We start from the raw sequence: 14,194 nt of genomic DNA on the forward strand, positions 1-14,194 counted from the left end.
TCATTTTTACAGTTTTAATTAACTGAAAAAATAAAAATAATATATTGTGACATGAAATATATTGAATTCCAATTTCAGTACCCATAAAGTTTCATTGACACACAGCCACACCCAGTATTTTGTGTATTGTCTGTGGTTGCTTTTACTTTATAATGGCAGAGTTGACTAGTTGCAAGAGAGACCACACAATCCACAAAGCCAAAATATTTTCTCTCTGCCTCTCTATAAAAAGTTTGCTGATATAGGTAAGTACCGGCCATCACAGCAACTTGGGAAGAAGAATCCCCTAGATTGAATAACAATTGTCCACATTTCCAAATCCAGTGTACATCAGTGTACATCAAACTATAGTCTCCTTTACTTCATTTATTTTTTTAAAATAAATAAATTTATTTATTTATTTATTTATTTATTTATTTATATTTGGCTGTGTTGGGTCTTCGTTGCTGCGTCCGGGCTTTCTCTAGTTGTGGCGAGCAAGGGCTCCTCTTCGTTGCGGTGCACGAGCTTCTCATTGTAGTGGCTTCTCTTGTTGCAGAGTGCAGGCTCTGGGGTGCATGGACCTTAGTTACTGGGCTGCCTGCCTGCCAATTCAGGAGACACGGGTTCGATAATGGACCCTCATTATAAGTTGCTTCATTCCCCCTCCTTCTTCTATCTTTGTTTTCAGCGGTGGGTTTTATGTACTTGAACATTTGTTACTTTATTTATTTAGTTATTTATTTATTTTTGGCTGTATTGGGTCTTCGTTTCTGTGCGAGGGCTTTCTCTAGTTGTGGCAAGCAGGGCCATTCTTCGTCACGGTGTGCGGGCTCTCACTATCGCAGCCTCTCTTGCTGCGGAGCACAGGCTCCAGATGCGCAGGCTCAGTAGTTGTGGCTCACGGGTCTAGTTGCTCCGTGGCATGTGGGATCTTCCCAGACCAGGGCTCGAACCCGTGTCCCCTGCATTAGCAGGCAGATTCTCAACCACTGTGCCACCAGGGAAGCCCCAGAGGTGGGCTTTTAAAGTGAGAGAATCAAACGTGAATTAGCTCTGTACAGTAGATAATAGTATTATATCAATGATAATAGTACTGGCGTTACATAAGAGAGTGCCCTGTTTTTAGGAAATACAAAGTGAAATATTTAAGAGGAGACATCATGATCACAATTTATTAAATAGTTCAGCAAAAATTTCATATAATTGTATATATTACATATAATTATATACACACGTGTGTGTGTGTGTATATATATATATATATATATATATATATATATATATATATATATATACACACATAGAGAGAGAGAGAATGATATTTAAAGAAACATACTAAAATGATAACATATGGGGAATCTGGGTGAAAAGTATTTGGAGATTCTTGGTACTATTCTTGCAACTTTTCGGTAGGTCAAAAATTACATCAAAACAAAATGTTAAAGAAAAAAAAGAAGGGTGAAACATGACTCTATTGAGTATGTGGTCAGAGGTGAGGTAGAGGTCATCATTTGGTCCACTTAAAAATTCTTCTCTTATCAAGATGATTTGTGACAGGAAACCTCATCATAATTACATATCCACGCCTCAAGGTTTTTGTTTGCATCGGATTCTAATTATCTATTAATGTTTTAACCTGCCAAGAGATGGCAAGTGGTTTGCTAAAAATAAAGGCCTGGAAAGTTGGGCAGATAAAAATTGTTTCTGCTGTTTTACTGAACTTCATCAGGATGGGTGGTCTCTTGACCCAGGAGTGGTGGCCTCTGCTCAGTGTGACAGTGTGTTCTAGACCCATTTCAGACAATCCATCTGGCTTCAAGACTTTTCTCTGAATGTTTCATAGGAAAACAAAGGTACTCAAGAGGCTTAGTAGCTCTGTAACCGCTACCAGACTGTACACAAGTGGAATAAGCAGAAGAACAGGGTATTCTAAGTGCTTTTGGGTGAAGAGCTGAAAGGTGGACTCCTTTAGGCAGAATGGTTGATGCTGATTTTAATGCAGGAATCACCAGCTCAAGCAAAGTGGCTCAGAAGTGGGCTGAGAGCCATAGCACAGTAGGAACAGCCAGATGAGATGGCTGGCAGGTTGCCACAATAAATGACCACATACTCCTAGGTCACATCTAAGGAACAATCAACAAACAGGATATTCTAGAGGAAAAGAGACTACTGTCACAGTTTGGAAATTAGTCTTCACATGTGCTGCACAGGAAGAAGAGGTGGTTGTGAAACAGACTTGTTGATAACACCTACACTCTTTACTATAATCAGTGTCAATATGAAGGCCGATATCATTAAAAAAATCAGCTGAAATGGAGAGTTCATAAACATAATATTGCTACTTTTTCCTGAGTCTGATTTTTATTGATTTGACTGATGGTGGCACACCCTGTGCTTGGCATGTGAAAATACTGCTGAGAGATCTGGCTAGAGGATACACCCAGCTTGTATTTATTCTTTTATTCACAAAGCAGATTTTCAGTATCCACTGGATAAATAAACCTTCACGATAAGAACAAGTGTCAATATATGAACAGCACTGAAATTTGGAGATCCATTCTCACCAGCCTATATGTGACTTTCAGAGACTAAAGAAAAAAAACAAAGGTCATAGACAAATAAAGGTTATTGTGGATATATCTGTACCTTCAGTTAGGGCTATAGCTCTGCTTTCTTGAGATTTTAAAAAAAGGCCCATAGTTATATGTCAGCAACAAAATGTTGAATATGATTTCTAGAATTCCTCAGGTACTCAGACCACCAAGGGCAAACTTGACAGGACTCAGGCATCTCCATTCAATCAGGGTATGGCTTGAATGTTGGTGGAAACAAGCTAGTTAAGTTTCTAGTGACAGTTTTGTTTCCCCAAGGTCCTCCTACATTTTCATTTCTTTTTTCTTCAGTTTTAATATTTTTTATTGAAGTATAGTTGATTTACAATGTTGTGTTAATTCCTACATTTCTATTTCTTGAATTTGAGGAACAGGAGGCAGAAAGCAGCAGTCCATTAATATGAAAGAGACATATTATCTATTTTTCCTTAGAAAATCCACCCCATCCCAGACCAGCCCAGTCTAACGTTGCAAGGCATGGCTTCTTAGAGTAGAAAATGTCCAGCCATCCTGGGAATCTCTCAGATCTGTTGATGAAATCTGAGCTATGAACACTAAACGAGAAACTCCATGATCATGGGGTTTGGGAGTGGGAACTATTATTTTCTACAAATTGAAGGTAAGCCCCTAGATGCAAAACCACTCACAGCTCGTAACCCAGCTGTGAGACATCCATTTGTAGAAACTGATATATTTGAAATTGACTTTACTAACCACCTGACCACTGGAAATCCAGAAGAAGGCTGGTTTCTGGAGACCTAATCTGGTCACCTGCTTCCCCCTCCCCCGCCCCGCCCCTTCTCCCTCTCTTTAAGTCAAGATAATGAAAGAGACCTCATAGCGGTGGGGCGGGATTTCTCAGGGTGTTCTTAGACACACCCATGTTGGTTAGCTGTTTAATCATTTACAAGACATCCTGTATTATCCTAAGGACTTTTAGTGATGTAACTATTATAGATAAAGCCTTGGAATGACAGATTTGGGGAAGATGTAGGTGGAGGAAGACATCACGCAGATTCATCGTAAACGTCTACTCATGCACTTCTGGGTGACTGGGCCAGGACACAGTTGTCCCCTGACATCTGAGCAGGAAAGGCTCATGGGGAAAGTTACCAAGTTAACAAAGTTTGGGCACCCTCCATCCTTGCTGGAGAACTTCAGGTATTGGTGTTTCCAAGCTGGTGCTCACTGCCTGGTCACCTTGTTGCCCTGGCATCGCATGACTTCTTGATGTTTTTCCCTGTGCCATCCCCTCCTCTAGCCTCAGTCTTGGCCTCCTTCTCCATCAAAAGACAGAATGCAACTCAGCAAGCACCTACTACATGTCGGTACTGCAATAGGAGTTGCAAGCACCTACTACATGTCAGTACTGCAATAGGAGTTGCAAGCACCTACTACGTGTCAGTACTGCAATAGGAGTGCCAGTATCTGCACACCCAGTATCTGCACTCCAAGGGCTCTTTCTGTAATAAAGAAGATGGCCCCATGAACATCCCCAGTAAAACTTACTAAGTGCTGTAATCATTATGTGATGAGGCTTATGTGACCTCAGAGGAGAAAATGACCAAGTTTGCCTGGGGAAGCTGAGACTGCATCCAAGAAAAGAGGCCATGTTAGGTGGATTTCAAAGAGTGACTAGGAGCTGCCAGAAGACCATTCTAGGTGGAGGAAAGACCACTCCCAAGATCAAAGATACCTAAAACAGCACCTCTCCCAATCTCTCCAGAAACTGCCAGGAGGGGCGGCCAGAGGCCACCCAGCTGTTTAATGGAAGAGCTGGGGTCAGAACCAGCTCTCCTCACGGCCAGGTCAGTGGACTTTTCATTACCTGTTCTTGGAACCGTTCCCTTTGGAATGCAGTCTCTGCTGGGTAAAAACAAATCTGACAAAAGATTATGTGCCCACGTTTTATCTTTAAATTTCAGTTTCTCTTTTCACACTATAGTGCATCTTGGATAATAAAGTTTTAAATTACAATTTAAATTTCTAACTATTCCCCACCCCCAAATCTTGAGTCCCATTGACTCTGCTAGAATGTTTGTTTTACTATGTTTTCTGACAGTTTGGAGCATAAATGAATTCTGATTTGAGAAAAAGGCCACCAGCCAGAAGCGCGAGGAGAGGGGAAGGGCAAAGATGGGCCATCTCATGTTCTCTTTTATGTTAACTGCAAAATAAAACTTCAGCTCACCATGCAATGCCTTCTAAAGTTCAACTCCTCGCCATTTTAGCTCAATAAGCAAGCTAATTTACCAATTTAAATAAAATTCTGATATCACACTCTGTAGTAATGTATGTACATCTTTAGATTAATAGAAGCTTGTTTATAATAGTCCTGAATATGCTAACAACATTCCTCTAACTTAAATCTGAGTGAAATCTGCATATGGATGGATGCAAATTCCTGTCCACTTGTACATTTTTTCTATTCTGTTAAGTGTGTCATCTAGACCAATAAAAATATAATGCAAGACACATGTAATTTAAAATTTTCTCATAGCCACATTTTTTTAAGTTTTTAAAAATTAGGTAAACAATTTCATAATACATTTTATTTGATCCAATATATCCCAAGTATTGTCATTTAAACATGTAATCAATAAGTAAAATATTAATGAACTATACTATATTATTTTTATTGTTTTTGTTCTCTCTTCAAAAAGTGGTGGATATTTTACCCTTACAGTACATGTCAATTCAGACACCAAATTTTCACTGGTTAAAGTGAAATAAGTGAGAAATAATCCTACCAAAACAGTGAAGTTGTGTTTAGTGGAAAAAAATAATTAAAATTAAATAAAATTTAAAACTCAGTTCCTCTATTGCACTAACCATATGTAGTTGGCGGCTACCATATTGGACAGTATAGATCTAGAAGTTAGAGTGATGGCAAACAAGACTATGGGAAGCATTAGTATTTACTCTCAGTAAGGCACGAGGGATTATTTATAAGAAGGGGTCAGAGAGTAAGCATTTAAAGGTAGCAGAGTCTTAAAAATATGAACTTTGGAGTTAGACTTGAGTATCTCTGTTGCTTTTTATCTGTGACCTCTTCCCACTCCAGTTTTCTTATCTGTAAAGTACTAATACCTGCATTATTGGGCCCTTAAACTTAAATGAGATAACCTAAATAGTGGGCTTTGAAATCTAGCACATTCCAAAGGTTCAATAAATTATAGCTTAATGCATGTATGGAAGTCATGAATGAGCTCTGTTTGCATTTGAGTGTCGGGAACCCGCTGAGGGAATTAGAATTTAATTAATTATTCGTGGGATGTAAAGTGGAAAGAAAGAGGAACTGTGGCATTTTTTATAAATTTTATTGCATTATAAAGTATATATATAGAAAAGTGCACCAATCGTAAGTATAAAATGGATTTTCACAAAACAAACATATCCATGCAACCAGCACCCAGATCTAGAAACAAAACAGAGCATCTCAAAGTTCTCTCCACGCTCTCAACAAAAGAAACCACTTTCCTGACTTCTAACACTACAGGTTAGTTTTGTCTGTTTGTAAATTTCTTATAAATGGATTCATACAATATGAGTGTATACATGTCTGACATTTTTCTCTCGACCACATATTTCTGAGATTTTCCATGTCGTTGTGTGGGACATTAGTTTGTTTTTTCTCACTGCTGTGTTGAATTCTACAGTATATGTATTGATCCATTCTACAGTGTGTGGTTATTTGGGTTGATTCTAGATTCGGCCTATGGCAAGTAGACCTGCTATGTGCACTCCTGTATGTGTCTTTTGGTAATGGGTAAGCATTGGAATTTGAGTTTTCAATCTTGGACTTGTTGAGAACGGGAGATTCACCCATCTTATCATTTCATGAGCAGGAACCTTGGATAAACATAAAGAGTTGGAGGACCTTGTGGCTAAGTTCCTGAATGTAGAAGCTGCTATGGTCTTTGGGATGGGATTTGCAACGAACTCAATGAATATCCCTGCACTCGTTGGAAAGGTGAGAATTTGTTAACATAATTGTCTTCTGCTGTGTTATTCCTAAGACATAACTCTGAGCAGGTCCTTTGTTAGACGTATGACTGAGAAGTTTCTTTTCTTAGGCTTGGATGTTCAGCTTTTTGAATACATGTACTGTTACTGACCAAGATGCCTGGCCTCCTTAATCAATAGAAATTGGTAAGAGGCCAGACAAGAGATTCAGGCAAGGCTTTATTGGGGCCCCTGCTGCAGCAGCGGGGGAGCTCGTCCCCAAGGAGGGGTCGAGCTAGTTCTTCATATGGGGTGAGGATAGGGGCAGGTCCCAGGGTAAGGCCAGAGGGGTGGCTTAGGAGGTTTGCCCACTGCTTTGGTGGTGTTGTGTGCAAGAGGCATATGTGGTACCCTGCTTTTGCTTCCGGCTCTTCCGAAGTGGCAGCTGGGTTTTTTGGTCTTTTTGTATCTTGTTGTCCATAACTTGCCCCAGCTGCACAAGCACACAGTTATTTTTAGTCCCATATAGTTTCTTTGTATTTTGTTGCACAAGGAGATGAAGAGGTTTGTCCAGGTGCAAGCATTGCAGCAAAGAGTCCCAGGTTCCAGGTCCCAGCCTGTCTAAGTACCAGCTGAGTCCAGCAAATCTCTTCATCATGATATCTGGTTATAGAATTGCAGCCCTAGATGGGAGTCAAACTTCCTCTTCAGTGACCATTTTGCAAAATCAATTAAATTTTTAGGTCCCCGAGTCACCATGTTCAGCATAACAAATGCTTATTAAGCATTTATTTTAACAAAACATTTTTCTTGTGTTATTTGTCCCTTTATTCATTCAATAAGTCGCTTATTGAGAATCTACTGTGTTCTCATATGAGGCAAGTTACAGAGCATACAGAGATGAACAAGACCTTTGCCCTGTAAATTCATGTAGTTTCTAATGGGGGTAATAACACACCAAATAACATAGGATAAATACCCCAGAAAAGGAGTGTCCATAAATGGGGAAGGACAAAAGAGTTGTCCCCTAACTCTTCTCGAGAAAGGCTGAGATGCTTGTGCAAAGTAGGTGACATGAGAACAGAATCTGTTACTTATCTGCTTAGATAAGTAAGTTATTTTCTTAAGACAAGGAAGAGTGAGCAGCATGTGTGAAGCACTGAGATTTGGAAGAATTAGAACATAGGAGAGTGGATGAAGAAGAGACCAGAGGTGAAGGCAGTTACCAAATTGTAAAGAGCCTTATAGTGTAAATCATGCTAGAGTGTTGGGAATTCTCCTGGAGAAAAATGAAGAGTTGGTTTGTTCATTTTAAGTAAGCAAGTGCCATAATCAGATTTATGTTTTTAAAAATCTGACTCATGACAACTAATATAAAGCAGTATATGATCTTTGATTGGATTCTGCATTGAAAAAAATAGAAGGAAAGGTAACATCTGTAAAAGGCATCAAGACATTTTTAGGACAGTTGGAAAAATTTGAATTTGAACTGTATATTAGATGATAGCATTGTATTAATGTTTAATTTCAAAGGTGTGATAATTGCATTGTGATCATGTAGGAGAATGTCCTTTTTCCTAGGAGACACGTGCTAAAGAATTTCAGAGTGAGGTATCATGAGGTTTACAAGTAACTCAAATGTCCACCAAAAAAAATTATAAATACATACACAATGTCTGGGGTATGGAGATGTGAGAATTTTGCTGGCTTTGGCCTCAAAAACTTAAAAATGTATCATGTGTGAGATTTCTAAATAGAAGGGAGAACTCTAAGATTCTGGGTGGCCATAAAAAAAAGGTCTTTATTTTTAATTTTTTTGCATGTCTCTGCATTTTGAGTCTACTTGAGCAATTTCATAATTTAGAAATCTTTAAATTAATAAAGAAAAATAATTTTACAAACAGTAATTTATATAAGCAGTAAATTAGAGTGACCTTCTCTCCTTGCCTCAGACTGAATTGCCATCCATACTTTTCCAGATGCAAAGTTTTTAACTGTAAAACAGTGATGCCTCTGTCTACGTGGATGTTAATATAGTAGGGAATGAGAATCAGAAAACAAGAGCTTGAAATGTTTTGCAGAAATTATCCCTGCCTTCCAGTAAAAGTGCCCCGAAACCATTCCAAATAATCCAGCATGGGATTGAAAAGCCCCAGCAAATCCACAACCCACCCAAAATCATATTAGTTTTCCTCCCAACCATCAATCCTTTAGACTCTACCCGGTGCTTAACTAAGATCTTGGATGACCTCCTCTGCTGAAAACTATATGCAAATGTTTCAAAAAGTGTTAACCCTTAACAGATCCCCAACACCATCAGCAAATTGCTCTAGAGGATTTTATCCACGTAGACACCAGTTTAAACTCTTGGACTTTTAAAATTAAAGAGGGTTTTGGAGAATCTGTGTTATAGATCTTAAAGTGAGTTCCTGTTCCCACATGTTGTTTTCCCTTCATTTTATTTATTGGCCTATGTTTCATGTGCTTGTTTTCTACCAGGGATGCCTCATTTTAAGCGATGAGTTAAACCATGCATCTCTTGTGCTTGGGGCCCGACTCTCGGGTGCAACCATAAGGATCTTCAAACACAACAGTGAGTATCTGTGTTTTTATCCAATAGATACCTCTTGCTTCTAGACAAAAGTAAAGATTATTGATGGGGCTTAGTCCTTGCTCTTCGACCTGGGAGCTTAGCTAATGAAACACAGTCATGTTTATACTCACTACTGGCTTATTAACCTCCGGTGACCTGGAACAAATGGTTGAACTGCATTAAACACACAGATTGCTAAGTGTAACCCAAACATGTTAGTGTCTCTGTCATTAGTGGTCTTCCAGTGTGGCCTCTGAAGCCATGACTGAGCTCTTAGACTGCACGTAACTATCAGAAGTGTGATAATGCCTCCTCTTTTGTAACTCTGCCTTGAGAAAGTTTAAAGACTTAAGTTTTTTTTTTCATTGAAGCACAGTCGATTTACAGTGTTGTGATAAATTCTGCTGTACAGCAAAGTGACTCGCTTATATATGCATTCTTTCTAATATTCTTTTCCATTATGGTTTATCTCGGGATGTTGGATGTAGTTCTCTGTGCTGTACAGTAGTACCTTGTTGTTTATCCATTCTATACATAATAGTTTGCATCTACTAACCCCAAACTCCCAGTCCACCTCTCCCCCCCTCCCCCTCCCCCTTGGAGGGCCACAAGTCTGTTCTCTCTGTCTGTGAGTCTGTCTCTGTTTTGTAGATAGGTTCATCTGTGTCATATTTTAGATTCCACATATAAATGATATTATACGGTATTTGTCTTTCTCTTTTGACTTACTTCACTTAGTATGATAATCTCTAGTTGCATCCATATTGCTGCAAATGGTATTATTTCATTCTTTTTTATGGTTGAGTTGTATTCCATTGTGTACATGCACCATATCTTCTTTTTTTTTAACGTTTTTATTGGAGTATAATTGCTTTACAATGGTGTGTTAGTTTCTGCTTTATAACAAAGTGAATCAGTTATACATATACATATATCCCCATATCTCTTCCCTCTTGCATCTCCCACCCTCCCACCCTCCCTATCCCACCCTTCAAGCTGGTCACAAAGCAAGGAGCTTATCTCCCTGTGCTATTCGACTGCTTCCCACTACCTATCTATTTTACATTTGGTAGTGTTTATATGTCCATATATACACTAACTCTCTCTCACTTTGTCCCAGCTTACCCTTCCCCCTCCCAGTGTCCTCAAGTCCATTCTCTAGTAGGTCTGTGTCTTTATTCTCATCTTGCCCCTAGGTTCTTCATGACTTTTTTTTTTTTTTTAGATTCCATATATACGTGTTAGCACACAGTATTAGTTTTTCTCTTTCTGACTTACTTCACTCTATAGGACAGACTCTAGGTCCATCCACCACACTACAAATAACTCAATTTCGTTTCTTTTCATGGCTGAGATATATTCCATTGTATATATGTGCGACATCTTCTTTATCCATTCAACTGTTAATGGACACTTAGGTTGCTTCCATATTCTGGCTACTGTAAATAGAGCTGCAATGAACATTGTGGAACATGACTCTTTTTGAATTATGGTTTTCTCAGGGTATATGCCCAGTAGTGGGATTGCTGGGTCGTATGGTAGTTCTATTTTTAGTTTTTAAGGAACCTCCATACTGTTGTCCATAGTGGCTGTGTCAATTTACATTCCCACCAACAGTGTATGAGGGTTCCCTTTTCTCCACACCCTCTCCAGCATTTATTGTTTGTAGATTTTTTGGTGATGGCTATTCTGACCAGTGTGAGATGAGATCTCATTGTAGTTTTGAATTGCATTTCTCCAGTGATTAATGATGTTAAACATTCTTTCATGTGTTTGTTGGAAATCTGTATATCTTCTTAGAAATGTATATTTAGGTCTTCTCCCTATTTTTGGATTGGGTTTTTTGTTTTTTTGATATTGAGCTGCATGAGCTGCTTGTAAATTTTGGAGACTAATCCTTTATCAGTTGCTTCATTTGCAAATATTTTCTCCCATTCTGAGGGTTGTCTTTTCATCTTGTTTATGTCGTCTTTGCTGTGCAAAAGCTTTTAAGTTTCATTAGGTGCCATTTGTTTCTTTTTGTTTTTATTTCCATTTCTCTAGGAGGTGGGTCAAAAAGGATCTTGCTGTGATTTATGTCATAGAGTGTTCTGCCAATGTTTTCCTCTAAGAGTTTGATAGTGTCTGGCCTTATATTTAGGTCTCTAAACCATTTTAAGTTTATTTTTGTGTATGGTGTTAGGGAGTGTTCTAATTTCATTCTTATACATGCAGCTGTCCAGTTTTCCCACCTCCACTTATTGAAGAGGCTGTCTTTCCTGCACTGTATATTCTTGCCTCCTTTATCAAAGATAAGGTGACCATATGTGGGTGGATTTATCTCTGGGCTTTCTATCCTGTTCCATTGATCTATATTTCTGTTTTTGTGCCAGTACCATATTGTCTTGATTACTGTAGCTTTGTAGTATAGTCTGAAGTCAGGGAGCCTGATTCCTCCAGCTCCCTTTTTCTTTCTCAAGATTGCATTGGCTATTCGGGGTCTTTTGTGTTTCCATACATATTGTGAAATTTTTTGTTCTAGTTCTGTGAAAAATGCCAGTGGTAGTTTGATAGGGATTGCATTGAATCTGTAGATTGCCTTGGGTAGTATAGTCATTTTCACAATGTTGACTCTTCCTATCCAAAAAGCATGGTATATCTCTCAATCTATTTGTATCATCTTTAATTTCTTTCATCAGTGTCTTATAATTTTCTGCATACAGGTCTTTCATCTCCTTAGGTAGGTTTATTCCTAGGTATTTTATTCTTTTTGTTGCAATGGTAAATGGGAGTGTTTCCTTAATTCCTCTTTCAGATTTTTCATCATTAGTGTATAGGAATGCAAAAGACTTCTGTGCATTAATTTTGTATCCAGCTACTTTACCAAATTCATTAATTAGTTCTAGTAGTTTTCTGGTAGCATCTTTAGGATTCTCTATGTATAGTATCATGTCATCTGCAAACAGTGACTGCTTTACTTCTTCTTTGCTGGTTTGGATTCCTTTTATTTCTTTTTCTTCTCCGATTGCTGTGGTTAAAACTTCCAAAACTATGTTGAATAATAGTGGTGAGGGTGGGCAACTTTGTCTTGTTCCTGATCTTAATGGAAAAGGTTTCAGTTTTTCACCATTGAGGACAATGTTGGTGGTGGGTTTGTCATACATGGCCTTTATTATGGTGAGGTAAGTTCCCTCTATGCCTACTTGCTGGAAAGTTTTTATCATAAATGGGTGTTGAATTTTGTCAAAAGCTTTCTCTGTATCTATTGAGATGATCATATGGTTTTCTCCCTCAATTTGTCAATATGGTGTATCACATTGATTGATTTGTGTATATCAAAGAATCCTTGCATTCCTGGGATAAACCTCACTTGGTCATGGTGTATGATCCTTTTAATGTGCTGTTGTATTCTGTTTGCTAGTATTTTGTTGAGGATTTTTGCATCTATTGAGGATTTTTGCATCTATTTTTGCATCACTGATTTTTCATCAGTGATATTGGTCTGTAGTTTTCTTTGTTTGTGAAATCTTTGTCTGCTTTTGGTATCAGGGTGATGGTGGCCTCATAGAATGAGTTTGGAAGTGTTCCTCCCTCTGCTATATTTTGGAAGAGTTTGAGAAGGATAGGTGTTAGCTCTTCTCTAAATGTTTGATAGAATTAACCTGTGAAGCCATCTGGTCCTGGGCTTTTGTTTGTTGGAAGATTTTAAGCCACAGTTTCAATTTCAGTGCTTGTGACTGGTCTGTTCATATTTTCTCTTTCTTCCTCATTCAGTCTCAGAATGTTGTGCATTTCTAAGAATTTGTCCATTTCTTCCAGGCTGTCCATTTTATTGGCATAGAGTTGCTTGTAGTAATCTCTCATGATCCTTTGTATTTCTGCAGTGTCAGTTTTTACTTCTCCTTTTTCATTTCTAATTCTATTGATTTGAGTCTTCTCCCTTTTTTTCTTGATGAGTCTGGTAATGGTTTATCACTTTTGTTTATCTTCTCAAAGAACTAGCTTTTAGTTTTATTGATCTTTGTTATTGTTTCCTTCATTTCTTTTTCATTTATTTCTGATCTGATCTTTATGATTTCTTTCCTTCTGCTAACTTTGGGGTTTCGTTGTTCTTATTTCTCTAAATTGCTCTAGGTGTAAGGTTAGGTCGTTTATTTGAGATGTTTCTTGTTTCTTAAGGTAGGATTGAATTGCTATAAACTTACCTCTTAGAACTGCTTTTGCTGTATCCCATAGGTTTTGAGTTGTCATGTTTACATTGTCATTTGTTTCTAGGTATTTTTTGATTTCCTCTTTGATTTCTTCAGTCATCTCTTGGTTATTAAGTAGTGTATTGTTTAGCCTCCATGTGTTTGTATTTTTTACAGATTTTTTCCCTGTAATTGATATCTAGTCTCATAGCGTTGTGGTCAGAAAAGATACTTGATACGATTTCAATTTTCTTAAATTTACCAAGGCTTGACTTGTGACCCAAGACATGATCTATTCTGGAGAATGTTCCATGAACACTTGAGAAGAAAGTGTATTCTGTTGTTTTTGGATGGAATGTCCTAGAAATCTCAATTAAGTCCATCTTGTTTAATGTATCTTTTAAAGCTTGTGCTTCCTTATTTATTTTCATTTTGTATGATCTGTCCATTGGTGAAAGTGGGGTGTTAAAGTCCCCACTATGATTGTGTTACTGTCAATTTCCCCTTTTATGGCTGTTAGCATTTGCCTTATGTATTGAGGTGCTCCTATTTTGGGTGCATAAATATTTACAATTGTTATATCTTCTTCTTGGATTGATCCCTTGATCTTTATGTAGTGTCCTTCTTTGTCTCTTGTAATAGTTTTTGTTTTAAAGTCTATTTTGTCTGATATGAAAATTGCTACTCCAGCTTTCTTTTGATTTCCATTTGCATGGACTATCTTTTTCCATCCCCTCACTTTCAGTCTGTATGTGTCCCTAGGTCTGAAGTGGGTCTCTTGTAGACAGCATATATATGGGTCTTTTTTTGTATCCATTCAGCCAGTCTATGTCTTTTGTTTGGAGCCTTTACTCCATTTACTTTTAATGTAATTATTGATATGTATGTTCCTA

General features: G+C 38.0%; 1 protein-coding gene across 1 annotated transcript in view; it reads left to right on the forward strand.

The window, feature by feature from the left end:
- Nucleotides 1-14,194, forward strand: part of SPTLC3 (serine palmitoyltransferase long chain base subunit 3) — a 133,991-nt gene that overhangs the window by 48,277 nt on the left and 71,520 nt on the right. Inside the window, exons 5-6 of the mRNA XM_060078233.1 lie at nucleotides 6,443-6,567; nucleotides 9,039-9,132. Of these exons, the coding sequence (XP_059934216.1) occupies nucleotides 6,443-6,567; nucleotides 9,039-9,132 (219 nt within the window). The remainder of the gene's footprint in view (nucleotides 1-6,442; nucleotides 6,568-9,038; nucleotides 9,133-14,194) is intronic.

This window comes from Mesoplodon densirostris, chromosome 16 (genome assembly GCF_025265405.1).
Source record: "Mesoplodon densirostris isolate mMesDen1 chromosome 16, mMesDen1 primary haplotype, whole genome shotgun sequence".
Taxonomy (NCBI): Eukaryota; Metazoa; Chordata; class Mammalia; order Artiodactyla; family Ziphiidae; genus Mesoplodon; species Mesoplodon densirostris.